Source organism: Mustela nigripes, chromosome 4, assembly GCF_022355385.1.
Source record: "Mustela nigripes isolate SB6536 chromosome 4, MUSNIG.SB6536, whole genome shotgun sequence".
Lineage (NCBI taxonomy): Eukaryota > Metazoa > Chordata > Mammalia > Carnivora > Mustelidae > Mustela > Mustela nigripes.
Window position 1 is genome coordinate 115,833,630 of NC_081560.1, and position 17,559 is coordinate 115,851,188.

At 41.6% G+C, this 17,559-nt stretch overlaps 1 protein-coding gene across 1 annotated transcript in view; it reads right to left on the minus strand.

The window, feature by feature from the left end:
- Positions 1-17,559, minus strand: part of RYR2 (ryanodine receptor 2) — a 739,709-nt gene that overhangs the window by 539,839 nt on the left and 182,311 nt on the right. The window contains exon 2 of the mRNA XM_059397367.1: positions 111-230. Within this exon, the coding sequence (XP_059253350.1) occupies positions 111-230 (120 nt within the window). The remainder of the gene's footprint in view (positions 1-110; positions 231-17,559) is intronic.

The window sequence follows — 17,559 nt, forward strand, 5'->3', positions numbered from 1 at the left end:
TCCCCTTCAGTTTATCCGTTCCACAGACAATAACAGAGTTGCCCATACATAATTTCAGTACGACTGGAAAAACCCGAATATTTGGAAGGCATCGAAAGGCTTTATCCCACCTTGGAATTTGAAGTGGACTCCAAGAAACAAAGCCGATTGCCAAATCCTTCTGCGGCCAAACACAGCTTCTGTTGCTCTTTCTGGATGGTCGTGGTACACTGCAGAACCACCTCGTCGTCCTGCAGAGGGGGAGGCAAAGAGAAAAGGGAAGTGAGGTTTGACATGCCTAGACAGTCTAAATCAGACCTAGAAGATTAGGATTTTAGCGCCTATTAAAAATTAAAAATTTTAGCACCTATTAAAAATGTAACAACAACTTCCCCCAAAATTCCACAGAATCAATCCCTAGAGAATTTTTCCTTGTTTAAAAAAAAAAAAAAAAAAGAGGGTAACTGGATGGAAAGAGGAGAAAGAGGTGATTACCACTTGGGCAGCCAACAGTTTCCTCACTAGCATTACTGATCCGCACACGCAACCCACAGGAGGAGCGATCAACTATAGAACCACCACGTTAGCACTCTCGCTCACGGTTTTCATCATCAACATGACCAAGCAATCGTCTGACATCAAGCGTCATCAGGACCAGCCCCGGTTCCAACAGCAGCAGGCACACACAGCGCTCCAAAACCAGCTCAGGCAGCCGGGTCAAGAACAGAACACCTGGGTTCACATTGACCTGAAAAAAGTCGTCTTGGCTCATCCCCATGTTGGCCCCTTGTCTGCATTTGAAATGAGCTTCGGTTGCTTAAAAATGTGTCAAGAGGGTCTCGCAGTTCAGTCCTATGAAATCCCCACTGGTTTCCAATTAACTACGCAGCGGTACGGGACGAGTTATACAAGGGAAGAGATGACAAATGGGACAACTCCGTGTAGGCAGCATGAGGACCGCAAGAAGCATGGCCGTGAGACTCAGCAACAGCTGGACCGGCCATCCGGACTCTGCCAACTGCAGGTCAAAGATCCTAGACCAAGCACTGAATCTCTAAGATGACAAGGTAAAGGACTCACACAGGGATGGACACACAGAAGGCGCTAAGCAGACAATTAAGTGGGAGCTATCATGGTCCTTTTTAAACAAAATATCTGGGGCACCTGGGTGGCTCAGTAGGTTAAGCGTCTGCCTCGGGCTCGGGTCATGATCTCAGGGTCCTGGGATGGAGACCCGCATTGGGCTCTGTTCAGCATGGAGCCTGCTTCCCCGTCTCCCCACTGCTCCTGCTCTCCCACTCTTTCTCACGCTCTTTTGCAAATAAAATAAAAATAAGTAAACAAAATCTTACAGAGGGAGCCTGGGTGGCTCAGTTGGCTAAGCAACTGCCTTCAGCTCAGGTCATGATCCCAGAGTCCTGCTCCCAGCTGGCTCCCAGCTCCATGGGGAGTCTGAGTCTCCCTCTGACCTTCTCATCTCTCATGCTCTCTCTCACTGTCTCTCTTTCAAATAAATAAAATCTTAAAAAAAAAAAAAAAAAACTTACAGAAAATTCAAAAGTTGAAAACAAGCCTTTCAGGTTAACTCAAAGAATGTGCTGTCTCGAGTGGAAAAGTACAACTCCAGTCTGCATTTAAAACCTTTATCATGCTATGTACTTGCTTTATTTCCCATATGGTGCAGCAATACCTAATAGTTGGCTTACAGCACCAGTCACAGGCAAAGTCCAATCTCTTAATAATCACCTCCCCACTCTCCCTCCAGGTGCTCATTAATTTCCAGTGAACACTCGACTGCTACACTTAAGAAGTCATCCGCTTAAAAAAAAACAAAAAAAGCATTATTTTCATATAACGAGTACATCTGAATATTAATTCATACTCAGCATGGCTATAATAAAAATAATGAAGGGTTTTTGTTGCTTATATAATCTGCAACATCGAAGATATATTTTGTTTTCCAAATACGCAGCCTAATAACCGAGAACCGAATTGCGCTGATGTGCTCCGTGGCTTACCAGATCCCCCCAGTCCTTCACTACCTTGTCTCATCCCCCCTCTGGAACTAACCCGAGCATGCAAACTGCACTCTTGGGTAAGATGGGCTCCTCTGGATGCTGGAGACCATCTAAATTCCATTTAGTAAATAATTACTTTCATGCACTCATTAAAGACAGTCTGGGAATGAGATTTAAGAGAAAATAAAAAGATATAGGACAGGCAACAACAACAGTGCTACAGAGGAAACCCTCAAGAGAAGAGGGGGCACATCATATTGGCCACGAAGTGTAGTGCATATTGGTCCTGGCATTAACGGATTTACTCTTCCCCACATCCCATGATGTAGAGATTATCCACACTCATACAGATGAGGACAAGGAGACTCAAGGTAACTTGATGCTCACAGAGCCAGCTGATTATATGTATCTCTAGGCACTGATCATTCAACCTAATTTATCTGAATCTAAGAGTCCTTGGCCCCATGATGCTTCTAGATGGCTCAGCTGATTTTTTTTTTTTTTTTTTTTACTATGTTTGTTGGCTAGAAAAGTACTTCTCAGTCTTTAATGTGGATCCTATCACCTGTGGGAAATGCAGATTCTGTTTCTGTTGGGCTTGGGTGGGGCTGATCCTGGATTTTGAGCCAGTGATCTGAGAAGCTAGGATCCCCAGTGGGTCCCTCAAAGGGGAAAGATGCCAGGAGACATGTGCGCAGTCTCTTGTAAGAGCTTGGAGGCAATCAGTAGTAACTGCGTGTTAAAACAAGTCTATATACTTTGGACAGAACCAGAAAGAAGAGCACAAGTGGAGATGGTCCTTGATATGTGGTCCATCCCAACCATATCAGGGAAGGGAACCAATATAAGTTACACACTGAACCACCCTACTAGGTTTATAAAACCAATTCACTTGAACAAAGAGTCACTTCAATCTAGTGAGTCAACACCATGTGATGGAGTGCCTGGTCACGAAGCAACATTAAGTTCAAGAGCGCTCTGCCCCACCACCAAGGAGAGGGACTCTAACTACAATATGCAATATCATTATTCCACTTTGAATGACAGCACTGAGCCTGATGCACTTATCACGCTTTTTCCAGTTTACCTGGGAGCTGTTGTGATTGTATATTCCAGAGCAGAGGGTTCCTTTCTGACAGAAAGTAAAATATACTGAGCATAGGATGGACCAAACACCACTTATAAATACCTGCCAGTTCCCTTTAATTAACTCATCATTCATCTTGAAGCAAAATTTTTCTCCAGAACCACGCTGACTTGAGAGCCTACTGGCTATGCATTGGAGAAGACATGATGAGCAGCTTTTTAATTTATTATAACCCATGTGCGGTAAATCTGGTTTTTGCCAACATATACATGTGTGCATACGGATACAGGCACATACACACACACACACACACGAAATCTCTTTTCTATTCCAAGAGTAAAGACTAATAAGCACAGCCTCATCCTGTTGGGACTCCAGAGAGTTAATTCTGTTAAGGTAACAGAACAGTAAGTCTATACATTGTGTCTCTTGGGTCATAAAGCTTCTGAATTAGTCTCTGCCACCCTACCTGAGGTCCAGGCTCCTCTCATTTCCCATTTTAATTGTGTGCACTGTTGGTGCACCTGAGTGCAAAATGCACACAATGGCCCTCACTTTTCCAGACTTAGCCCGTAAAAACTAAAATCTTCCTTAAATATTTACCTTTCAGTATTCTTGGTTTTTTGAGTCCATTTCTTCGGTCTATTACCTAGGGCAACAAATTTTGATTCAACTCAAGATATCCTTTTCCATAGCCAAAATGCTACAAAAGTCTATTCTGCTTACATTCTATTATTTCTTTATTATTATTTTTTTTAATTTCAAACTCTGTTCATCAACTGGGAATGACTAGTGTAAGAAGATACCAGACTTTCCTCGAAACACTGGAACTTATGCCATTGTTCATTTCATATAAAACAAACTGGAAGAAATGGAAGTACTTGAGGGGTTTTTTTGCTTTTTTTTCATTTGTTTGTTTTTTACAAATTTTGAATGAAATTAATTGTGAAAAAATACTCTAGGAGAAACTTCATGAACTTTGTGAAAATAAATAGCACTTTAGAGAGAATACTCTCTGGCTTACAATTCCCCAAAGTCCTGCAAATCCTATGCCAAATCCATCAACTTCTCATCATACCAGCTACCATCATGTCTTGGTTATTATCTTCAAAACCCACTGAATAGTCTTCCACACTGCACATTCCCTACCTGTGGTGCTTCACCTCAAGGTCACCCCATAAACCTGACCCATAAATGTCAGGTTTTAATGGCTTCCCATTACTCTAAGGGAAAAGACCAAAAAACTCATCTAGTCTACAAGGACCCAACTCTGCATAGACAGCACCAGCCCAACATTTCCTCCAACCAACCTTCCCTCGTTCCTCTGCTCCTACTATTAGGAGTTGGCACATACTATTAAACCCTTTCTCCCTCCTCCAGTTAAAGACATATTCATCTTTCAAATCTTAACTCAAGCATCCATTCCTGAGGTGGGCCTTCCCTGACCCACAAGGCTTTTTCAGTTCCTTTGCTTTGAGCTCCTATACAACTATATTCCTTCACTTTACATAACTTAATATATAATGACTTTATTGAATTCCAGCACCTAACACTGCACTGGGCAAGTGTAACATACTCAGTAAATGATTACCTTAATCCACTTCTGGATTGCTCATAAAAGTGCTGCCGTACTGACAAAACTGAGTTGCTTTTTAGAATAGCCAAAGTAAGACCCTACCTTTCCAATTAAAGTTAGCATGGAATGATCCCATTACATGATTTTTCTGGTCATATTCAGCCAGGAAATAGGGCAGTATTTGAGGACAATTGTTGATCTTATTATATTTGTGACAAATTTTAATGCATTGTAAGCACCTGTAGCATCAATAAGATTACTGGGGGGAGGGGGCACTAGTCTAGTCCCTCATTTCCCCATAAACGTAATAAAACTTTGGTTACAACTCTTTCCATACACCATCTAAGCAAATCAAACATACCGTCCTCTTGGTAAGTCAAGAAATGTTCTTCCTCACTCGGGTCATTAGGAAGTCCCTCAAATCACACCAGGGATTCTTCTTAGACCCTTATGATGATTGTCTTTTGAAATGTTTATCCACGTCTACACCTTCCATAACTTGTCTTCTCCCTTGGTTAGGTAATAATTTTTCCACAACTGACTCCAATTTAAAAAACTCACTATATGTATTGCATCCTATGGCTATTGGTGAAGTGGGTCAGAATGAATTCTATGGAAGCCGGGGATCCACTGAAAATAACTGTTTTGGGGATGCCTGTGTGGTTCAGTTGGTTAGGTGTCCAACTTTTGGTTTTGGTTCAGGTCATGACCTCATAGTCATGGGATTGAGCCCCTCCTCTGCACTAAACATGGAGCCCGCTTGGGATTCTTTCTCTTGTGCTCCTCTCTCTCTCTGCCCCTCCCCACCCCATGCATACACAAGCATACACATACACATCACTCTCTCTAAAAAGAAAAAGAGAAAAGTGCTTCAGTTAAAACCCAAGGCAATCACACCATCCAACTCAGATATAGTAAATGCTCCATAAATATATGCAGGATGGAATTCCTTTTGTTAAATGCTCTTGCACTCTTCCTGTGACCTGACAACGCTTTAGAACAGAGATGAACGCCGCATTCCAGGAAATTCTGTGATGAGTCAATAAGACATGATTTCTAGAACAAATGCTGCCAAGTCTGCTGGAATAGTACATGGAAAATAACTATCAAACAACAGCAGTAGCTTCTTTCAGACATTCATTTATCCTTTAATAAATATTTACTGAGGATCTAGTATGTAATAGGATATATCCTAAACACTTGAGATAAATCACTTTATAGATCAACAATCCCTGAATTCATTATGCCTACATTCTGGTAGGGGAAGAGGGACAATAAACAAAAACACAACAGATCTGTAAATTAAGTTAAAGTTCTGTGAAAAAAAAAAAATGCAACAGTGTGAGAGGCATCAAGAGTGCTGCTGTGGAAGGAAGGTTGAAATTGTGAATAGAATGGCCAGGCCTCATTGAGGGGATGAGTTCCAAGCAAGACTTGAAACAGGGAAGGAGAACAGACACTGCAGCTTGAGGAATGGCCAAAGCAAGTCCCCAAGGCAGGAAGGCATCCAGCATGGTCAAGGAAACAAAGGATGTCCCTGTGGCCGGAACAGAGCAGTCAGAGAGAGGAGGGTGGAAGCTAATGGGTGGGGCCAGACCATGAAAGGCCTTGAGCCCCGAGTCAGATCTTTGGCTTCTGCTGAGGAAATGGGGGACCACTGGGCGCTGTACTAAACCCAGGGAGACAAGGAAGCAGCACACGGACCTGGAGTGAGCAACTTCAGCCATCCAGGGGAGAGGAAGATATTCAGACGAGGGTGTAGCATTGGAGGTGGACTGAAGTGAGCCAATTCCAGACACATGCTGCATTAATCGAGTGCCTCCTATATTCCAGGAACTGTGGTAAGTGGTCACAGATTTGTCTCCTTTACATCATCATCGCATCTGGCTTTTCTGGCAAATGGCCCAATAAAATGTTATTTCTATTATATGTTTTTCTTACAGCAAACATGTGGTTATCAGAGCAAATGAGTTAACACAATTTAAAAAAAAATAAGCCCCTATTTTTGGTCTTGCACTGAATTTATATTCATTCATTTAAAAAAATACAGACTATTCTCAGTTTGCTCATCAGCACAACCATAAAAATGACAATGCCAAGCAATGTTCAGAAATACTGTTTATGACAGTTCCATGATCTTTAAAAAATTTTTGTCCAAACATTAAAAACTCTATCAGTTATAAAAGTACCAAAAAATGAAAAAAAAAAGTCAAGTATTTAGTCTCCTATAACCTAAAACATTCAAAACACAGAGATTAAGGTGTTTTGTTCTTTGTAAAACCCTTATCCAGAGCAGTCTGAACAGGGCCTGCCTTAACCTTCTCATTATGTAACTCTCCTTCTGGAAGGAGCATCTCCTCAGTGTGCTGGCAAATGGTCTTACTCCTACATTTGGATCACTCTCCAGCATTTTCAGAGTTTAATGTGAATTTCTTAACTGGTGTCACTTCCTCTGGGACATCTCCGACCTCTTTGTCACAACCATGTTCCTCATCTATGTCAACGAGGTCACCTTCACCAGGGCCCTCTGGCTGCATGTCTATGCTTTTGTAAGGGCCAACCTTGTCCATACTCTCCCACTCCCACTGTTTCTACAACTCCACTAATGTTCCATCAGAATTTCATTTCCAGCATTCCTACTTTTTCTCTACTGCACTTTCATCTTTGTTGGCCAATCCCACTTACCCATGCTTGGGAAATGCCCGAAGCCTTGATCACAGGGAGATGAGGAGATAATTAATGCAACTGCGCAGGTGTTGTCTGTGTGGGACACAAAGCCCAGAGGTGCAGTGACCAATCACCATAGATTCTGAAAGCAACACCCTGCTGGGTCACTGATCATGATGTCCATCTGGTATGTATTTGACCGCGATTCATAAAATAAAGAGCGAGCAGGGAAATCTGTGCTTTATGCAGTTCCTCACAGTTGATACATCTTGATAAATGAAATATGAACCTTGATGTTGGGGTTCTGATGCCATTTAATCAAACCCGCCAACTGAAATTATGCCAATGATAAACATGCAAATTGCAGGTCATCACCTATGTTTACCGAGACACTACTACAGACCAACAATTTGAACATGGTTTATTATTAAGGTAGAAGTAGCAGGATTTGCTGACAAATTAGATGAAAAAAATCCAGACAGCTACTATTTCAGAAATGGTGGTTGTACAACTGGACCAAAATAAAACTGTCACACTAGAGAGAAACCCTATAAATAAAATGAAGACAGAATAGCCTCCAACTACGGATTTAACCTTTATGCCCACCCGGAAACTCAGACAAGGAGATACTCTATGACTATATTCTTGATATAAAAGGCTTCAGTCCTCATTCAGCCCTAAAAAGTGCATTTTTAAATCACCCAGTAAAAATACATTGAAATGTCTGTGGCACAGCCTGTAATGCATACTCTGTCCCTAGATAACATCAGAGACTTCACAGTGGAGAGAAATCCTATAAATGCGATGAATACAGAAGAGCGCTGGGCCTCAGCACACCCCTATAGAGACACAAGAGAACCCACACAGGGTGGAAAAACTCTATGAATATAAAGATTATGGGGAACACATCAGGCAGAAGGCCAACACTTATTCACACTAAAAAATTTGTATGACAGAGAAACTCTGTGCTTTCAATCAGCAAGGAAAGGCCTTCACTGGTAAATGAAAAACATGAGCAAATTTGCACAAGAGAGAAGGTCCATCTCCATCATCACTTGGAGGGGTTTGGGGTAAGCTCCAGCTCCTGTATGTAGAAGAAAAGTGCAAAAAGTCATCATCTTTAAGAAAGAAGGCAAGGGGACATTTACCCTGAGATGTAACTCTCTGGGAGGATTCCAGAGAATTTCTGCTCTGAAAACAGATCAATGAAGAAAGCAACCGAGATCCTCTACTCATAGAGCAACACCTGTAAGACAGATACAGACTCGAAACACCACAACACACTCTCAGCTCCGGGAATGAAGAGCTTTCCTCCATGATCACTCATTCCTTAATCAACATTAAAGACTTCACCTGAGGAGGCACTTATCCAGTCAGGTCAAGCTTCAGTTGGAGCTTCCAACAGAAAACCCACGCTGGGAAGATACTCTCTGAAGAACCCCGATGCTAGCAATGACTGTCGAATGACCTCTGACGGAAGAGATGTAAGATACAGAGATAATGCTATGAGAAACGGTGAGTGCAGAATTTGGTAAGAAGTTGTAATAAAATTATAGTGATCTCAGTTAAACAATATTAAATTAATTAAAAACATGCTCCTCGATCAATTTGTACTCATGAATATGAAGGCAGTAAAAATTGTTGAAAATCTAGTATGTTACTATTTCTCTGGACATACCCATGAAAATGCACTGAGTGAGAATGGGCCCTTTTCCCCATTAATAGTCCTTCCCTGACGATGAGTTAAGTGGCTCCTGACATTTACGCAGCACTAAACATCATTATAAATATTTAGGTTAATCGGAAAATAACTCAATGCAACTAAAAAATGTAGAATACAAGATAGCGTACCTTTACTATAGAGTGTTAAGTATGTATTAACATAAGAGTGACGAAAATCCCGAATTCATAATTTATTAAAAATAAATAAAATTGGATTCCTATATCCTATCATACCTAAAAAATAATTCTAAGAATTAAAGACCTGGGGACCTGGGTGGCTCAGCTGGCTAAGCCTCTGCCTTTGGCTCAGGTCATGATCTCAGCGTCCTGGGATCAAGCCCAGTGTCAGGCTCCATGGGCTCATTGAGAACTGTGCCTCTCCCTCTACCCTCCTCCCTGCTCATCCTCTTTCTCTAATAAATAAAAATTAAAATTAAAAAAAATTAAAGATTTAATTGCAAAGGCAAACTTTTTGACTTTTAGAAGAAAATACCAGTAAATATTGGTATAAGTTTTTAATACAAGGGGATTTCTCAAGCAAGACATAAAGAACACAAAAGAGATTAAGAAATTCAACTTTACTAAAATTAAGAACCAGTAGTCAATAAAAGGCACCATAAAGTAAAACAATAAATCAAAATATATGGGAAGAGATTTGAAATTCATACTAAAACCAAAAACATACATGAAGGATATATAGAGTCACTGAGAAAAAAAAACAAAAATAGGCAAAAGCATCAATAGCATTTCGGCAGAAAATGAAATATAAATGGTGAATAATAAGAAAAGAAGCTCGATCTCATTAGTAATTAGAAAAATACAGACTAACGAGGAAATAAAATCCATTCTATATTCTCCAGACTGCAGTGGGGGAGGGAGGGGCACCAATGTGGAAAAATGCAAACTCTTGTACATGTCTGATGGGAGAATAAATAGTTAAAAACCACGTTAGGAAACAATTTGGCATCGAACTTGAAAATGCATGCCTTGTAAGCTGGCATTTCCATTCCTAAAAAATTCCCCAGAGAGAAATCTTGTTTATTTGTATGAGAAAGCATGTGTACTGATGTTCCTAACAGCACCAAAATCGTGAATGAGAAATGGAGCTAACTATCAGCTTCGACAGCGGCGGCAAGAAAAGTGACAGAGTCAGCCATAAGACTGGAAACCAAGGAATGGGCTGAGGTGAGCATTTTGGAAGGGAGGCCATGAATAGTCCGCGTGTGCCAGAAGAACTCTCTTTTGTGGTTTCCTATCACGTGATTTGGGGGCAGACATAGCAATCTCAAGAGTCCAGCCTGAGCTGGACATCAGTAAAATGGTCACAAGTCTTGAAAAAAGAGAGACACCGGGACATGGAAGTCTAGAGGCACACCAGATTCCACAGGCGACTAGTTCGGGACTCCTGGCCAAAAGATGTACGCTTTGCAGTAAAACTAAAGGCACTGAAGCAAAACTGAAGATTCTTAATCTCTCTCTCTCTCTCTCTCTCACACACACACACACACACACCCCAGAGAGAGAACCGGAGGGTATGTCAAAGCCCACTGAAGCATGGGCAGCACCAATGAATCAACCCTGCAGAAGCCTGGGGGAAAAAATCTATTTTCCTCTTGAGTAATATTATTCTTCACAGGGCTAGGATCCCGCTTACACTACAGTGTGACCACTTAGCCCTCAGCTCCTCACCAGTAAATGAACGGACTATCCTTCCAGGTCCCTGCCAGGACTTGCATTTTATGGTTCTGTGGGAAAGACAAAAGGAGGAAGATGGAATCCCCTTCTGGTAGAAATTCAAAGATCGTTGGGCACCTGGGTGGCTCAGTGGGTTAAGCCGCTGCCTTCGGCTCGGGTCATGATCTCAGGGTCAAGGGATTCAGTCCCGTATTGGGCTCTCTGCTCGGCAGGGAGCCTGCTTCCCTCTCTCTCTCTATTTCTCTCTCTGCCTGCCTCTCCATCTGCTTGTGATATCTCTCTGTCAAATAAATAAATAAACTCTTTAATAAAAAAAAAAAAAGAAATTCAAAGATCGCAATTACCTTTCACACTTTTACTCTGTAAACTATCTCTAGCTTCCTCCTTTTTTTTTTTTTTTCCTCTTTTTTTGGTAGAGGCAACTAAAGGATATCTCATTAACATTCCTGACTATTCATGCTATGTATGCAGTTTTATGCAAGAGGACAGTATCATTTTTTTTTTAAATCTCTTCTCCCCAATACAGCAGTAATCTGGGGCTGGGGCTCGGTGCTGTGGACAATCAGGCTGAAATACAGACACAAAATGACATATGCAAGCTGATGAACCGTGAGGACAACATTAGCATGTGCCTGGGTAATGTCAGCTGACGGGGAGCTGGACAGAAGCATCCAAATATCAGAGACCATCAAGACATAAGACCTGTTCTTAATTTCCAAGTTGTAAGTGGCAGCTATCCAAATTTAAGGCACAAGGCAGAATGTTTCCTCTGAATCTATAAACATTTCATCAGTGCCTTTCTAGTCCCAGTCTGGTAGAAATAAACACTTCCATTAGAGGGGAGCTTCACCTTTTTCATCTTGATACACTGTATGGGGAAATCCACCAGGAAGCAGTAAATTCAGTACACCAATAGGCTCTAAGGAAAGCTTTGGGTTCTCCAGGATCTACACTGTTCTGACCAACAGAGCTAGAGTCCTACCCTGCTGTTCTCCTCATGGGCCAGCAGCAAGTTCTACTGATGTGGAATTTTAGCTTCCTACCGACTAAGACTTGACAAGAAACAAAAGCTGGAATCATCTACAGAGGTCTTGAATGTCTTTCTTAAATGCTGCAGAAACCAACAAAGACATCAAACAAGGTATAGAGAAGCCTTTATCTTAAGAAGAGTCACAGATTATGATCACATTTTAATAGGTCTATATTCCTCTTGGAATTTGTCATACCCAAATATCAATCTTCCTTAAATTCCCCCCAATTTTGCCATATCCCAATGTTCCTTATCTCCATAAGCAGCACTGTCAATCAATGTAATCAAAACAGGACACCTCTGGGTGCCTGGGTGGCTCAGTCGATGAAAACGTCTGAGTCTTGACTTTGGTTCAGGTGATGATCTCAGGGTCCTAGGATCGAGCTCCACATTGGTCTCCAGTCTTAGCACGGAGTCTGCTTGGGATTCTCTCTTTCTCCCTCTGCCCTTCTCATGTTCTCTAAAATAAATAAAATCTTCCAAAAAAAAAAAAAAAAGACACCCAACTTCCTGCTTCTAATGCCTGCATTCCTTTCACCGGCTCTCCCACCATCCCAGGCTTTGTGCATGTCAACTCATTCTCATGGTCTATTTATTGGCCCCCACATGCTCTATTTTCTCCAGTTCCACAGCTCTCTCTCCTGCCCTTCCCCACATCGCTCAGTATAATCCGGCCATACACATCTCCTGTCTATTCCTCAAACATGGAAACCCTTTTCTGCCTTGCTTGCCTGTCCCTTTGCAGAAATGCTCTTCCTCTGGACCTCTGCCAAGCCTGTTCCTTCCCATTATTGACATCTCACCATAGTTGCTTACCACTCTACCCCAGTCTCATCACTCTCACTCCCACTCCTTTATACCATGGGTCCCGTTCGGCAACTGTCTTCTTGCTCATCCTCTTCTCCCCTAAAATTACATACATGCCATGAACAAAGAGCTCTTGCCTACCTTGTGTATACTGATACCTAGTGCCCAGCACACAGGAGACATTCATAAAGGATATCTGGAAAATAAAAGAATGAAGGGATTCTTTCTGTGCCTGTCAAGGGGAAAGGAACTGCCATTTATTATTTGCTAGAACTACCTCTTCCAGATACCAGGAACAGCTAACCACCATGAGACACCTATGTCCCAAGTACTATGCATTTCCTCAAAGACACACTGAGGGAAGTCCTAGGTCAGTTCTACTTAGCAACTTCTACTCATCACAGAGCACAATATCTGGCCCAGAACACCGTCACTGGGTGAGTAAATGAAGAGCTCTAGGAGGTGAGTATTATTATTGTGCTTATGAGGACAAGCAGGTGCTATTACTACAGCTACTTTACGGATGACAGTAAACTGCTTGTTCGTGGCTACCCAGCTGGGTGTGATGGAACGGGGTGGAAAGTCCATCATCGAACCTCTGGGCTGCACAGTTCTACACATACTGACATAAAATCATTGCACCAAGAGTCTGCCTGGGGAAATTAAGGAATCGACCCAGAAACTGAACCTAATCCTCCAATTTCCTTTTATCAAACATGTTTGATCATGTGGCGACAGGCAAAGTGAACAAAGTTACCACATGCACGTTGAACTGTGTTATAAACAAAATCAAGAGCAGGGCGGCTGGGTAGCGCAGTCCGCTGAGGGTCCAACTGACTCTGGGTTTCGGCTCAGGGTTCCCGGCTCAGCCTGGAGTCTCCTTGAGATTCTCTCTTCCTCTGCCCCTTCCCCCTCACTAAAATTAAATAATTTTTTAAAAATCAAGTGGAAAAAACATAATGAAATAAGCAAGTTAGTTGGAAGGGAGGAGTAGCAGGAAGTGGCAAGATGAGAAAGAAGGTTGGATGTATCATTAATAAATAATGACAACTTAGTCAACAGTCCAACGGTGGGCCAAGAAAGGGCAGTCTGAAGTAATGATGCTCGATTGCTTTTTCTTCTGTCTTTTCTTAAAATCTAAGTGGAGACAGAGGGACAGAAGAGGAAAACGGACCTTCTTAACTTCCACATCTGAGAGGGAATAATACTAGTTTAAAACTTTTTCTGGACTGCTGCAGAACGAAATTAATACATTGGCACTTGCCATATCCTTTGAGACTCATCAAAACACTTGACCAAATAACACTGTACGCTTAGAACTCAGCAAAGCATCCTCCCCTTCCATCGCTGCTTCCCTACGTTTCCATGCTGCCCTGAAGCCCGGGGGCAGGGATAAGACAGAAGAGCAACGGCAAAGGAAAGAAGATGGAGGAAGGTCAATGGCACAGGTCTGCCCCAGGGCCAGCAAGAAGGCAGTACTCTCTGCAGGGAGCTTCCAAAGGGTCATAAAACCCGGCAAAAGTTGTCCTGATTTTTCCTTTCACTGTGCACAGCCAGTTCTCAACAGTCAGGGAATACACTCCTTCCTGCCTGGTTAACTGTCCCCTCCACCAGATGTCCCTGACAAGGTAGAGTACCTAACATTAGAGCCGCTGAATTACTAAAGGAAACCTACATACAGAGACACACACACACACACACACACACACACACACACACACGCATGCGCGCGCTACTACACTAAAGAGCACAACACCTCACCAATAATTTATGGATGCAGATACAATCAGCAATCGATTTGATCCCAACTACAGAAGAACTGAGATAGGTCAGGACGGATACACCCAATAAGACTACATGAAAAATCCATTCCGCTATCCTGATAGGACATATCCCATCTATTTTATTAATTAACATATAATGTCTTATTTGCCCCAGGGTTATAAGTCTGTGATTCATCAGTCCTACACAATTCACAGTTCTCACCATAGCACACGCCCTCCCCAATGTCTATCCCCAGCCACCCCATCCCTCTCACCCCCTCCCCTCCAGCAACCCTCAGTTTGTTTCCTGAGATTAATATCCCATCTATTCTTTGGTGACATTTTATTTCAAAATGGGGGGGGGGGTTGAAACTACCCTCACAAATACCACCCAGAAGAATAAGAGTTGCACAGAAACCATACGGTAAATGAAATTTCTTTGTTCCTATCATAAATCTTTAGAAAATAAGTTTCTGAAATATGTTCAGAGCTGTGATAGAACAAAATTTGGAATTAAAAAAAACATAAAGGGAATTCAAGCGTCGAAAATGGCTTGGATAATACGTGAGTTCATACATGTGGAACTGTAATAGTGGAAACAGCTTACAAAAATTAAGCATTTAACTTGACCTTGATCACAAGAAAACGGACTTGCAAGTAAAAAATCAGATCTAGAAAGACTAAACATATTTAAGACATTCTCAGTGTCTGTTTCATGCCAGACCGAGATTAAGTTTGACAGATACATGTACCAACAGTCACATCAACAGAAATGTATCGGTTTCTCTTTTCCACTTAGAAAATATCATGCATAGACACGAAGCCTATGTTCCCAGCTCTGAAATGATCTGAAACTCCTTCTTGGCACTAAAGATTGCCACAGATAGAAAAGTCCTGTTAAAATGCATCTTCGTGTATGTGCTGGGTAAGAGTGTTAGTTTGGCTCTCTCACACCTCTACATGGAACACAACCCAAGAAACAGCTATTCAAGGAAAAAAGTGCTCCTCTCTGCACATAAAGCATTAAGACCAAACAAAGAGACAGAGTCATTTAGCACTAAATAATGTCTCCCTGTCACCTGGCTGATGTTCAAGCAGAAAGTATTATGAGACCAAAGACAACACCAGATGGGATGACCCCTTAGGATTCATTCTGCAATTAGACCAGAGTGTTACCTACTGTACAAACCACTTATGAGATATTATGCTTCTATGAAAAATTAAATATATTTAGTCATACTCCTCTGAAATATTTAGTATCTGTGCAGAGCAGATAAGACCCACATGTAAGTATAAATATAGGTACATATCATGCATAATAGATTGGTTGAGCTTGCATCCATATTTTAAAATATTAGCAGTCTGCCTTCTTCTGAGGAAAGGCAGAGGCCACAGTGAGCGAGTGACACAGTTTCTCAGAAATCCATACTAGACTCACATTGTATAAACCACATTAAAATCCTAAAGAGAAAACTACTATGTACTAATTATCCCAGCACTGAGGAGGAATACCAAAAAGATCACATTTTAAGTAAGATTATGGAAAAGATGGAGAAGTAATTTTAGAGGCAATTTTCAAGATCTGAATACACACACACACACACATACACATATGTATATGTATAATTTCATGATAAGGCAATGTCAGACCTTATGGTTTCCTGCACACACTTTCCCTGTCTCTCCCAACCTTCTTCCCTCCCCCTTTAGGTATTACATATACAAGTCCATGATCCCTAGTAAGTACATTTTTCTTATATTGCATAACACAAGGACAAACTTTCAAAACTGATCCAAAAAACTACCTAACAAAACTGCATAACAGCAGTCAGATACATAGTAATATATACCACCCACAGGAGAATAAACACCACAATTTTCAGCAAAAACATGCCAACACGGAATAATGAAATTCATAGAAACTACTTTAATCTTGCTTCGGGGATAGGTTTCGATACAGATCTCCCCACCTGCACGTTTATACAAGGGTTCATCGCACAAAATGTATAGATAAAACAAGTGTCTGAATTTCTAGATTTGCTTTTGGAAAACACTGAAATATCAGTATATAGCCTCAGGCTCCAGTTAATCTCTGTAATTGAAAAACCTATTAAATTAGGGTCTTGTTAAACATAAAAATCTATAATACAATGGGAGATTACTATCCGGTGTGCCAAGTGCCGAAACCTCTCTATTTTCATAGGCTTCCAGTAATTTACCTCACTTCTGTTACAATCAGTGAGTATCTCAGCTGAGTGCTTTTCTGACATGAGAATGAATCAATGAACCAGCCAGTTCTACCTGAGCATGGAACTCCTCATTAGAATTGGGTACATTTATGCTGTAGACAGTGAGTCCAAGCAAAGTAGCAAATTTCAGCTCTTATGTTATTTTCACTCAGCCTACACAAGTATTACAGAGACAAGCAAAATGTTAATTTGTCCATGAAGCAAATTCATGATGTAAATTTTAGGGCTAGATTTTGGAAAGCTCAGCACTGAATTCACAAATGCAAGCTTACAGCGGGGCAAAGATAATGGACAGCAAACCAGTGCCACCCAGATAAAGGAAGACACACAGATGCCTGTTCCAGAAACCCCGAGGTTGCTGGGAAGGAGCCCAATCAGAACCCAGGATCGGAAGCCCCTGTTCAGCCCTTCCTGGCTGCATGACCCCAGGCAATTCTCAAGCACTTGCTCCTCAGTCCTTTTCATCTATTAGGTGGAAATAATAACACTACCTAATAGTAAATTGTCATGAAGTGTCCAAAACACATTAACCTGTAATAATAAGTAATGTAAGTTAAGGGGGAAAAGCCTTATTTTTGGACTAAAATCAGAGTTTGAATGCCAGCTACGCAGCTCTCTGTCCTAGTCACTGTGATTGTCAGTATTTTCATCCATGAAGTGAACACCTCCCTCAGAGGGTCATGCGAGAGATTAATCAAAAAATACCTTCACAAACTACTCAGGACCGGCTGCTCAGAATATAAAAGATGAATAATTGTTGCTGCATCATTCCTATTTCTTTAAGGATTAAATTCACTCGCTCAAGACACACTAGCATCAACAAGACAGAACAAGCTCCCACACCCACGAAACTCACACTCCCCCAGGAAGAGAGAAATGCCCAGCAAATGAACGGTTGTGAAAGCGAACACTGGAGACTGTAAGAGCCTACCATACAGAAGGGCAGGGTAGGCTAGTCAGAATCAG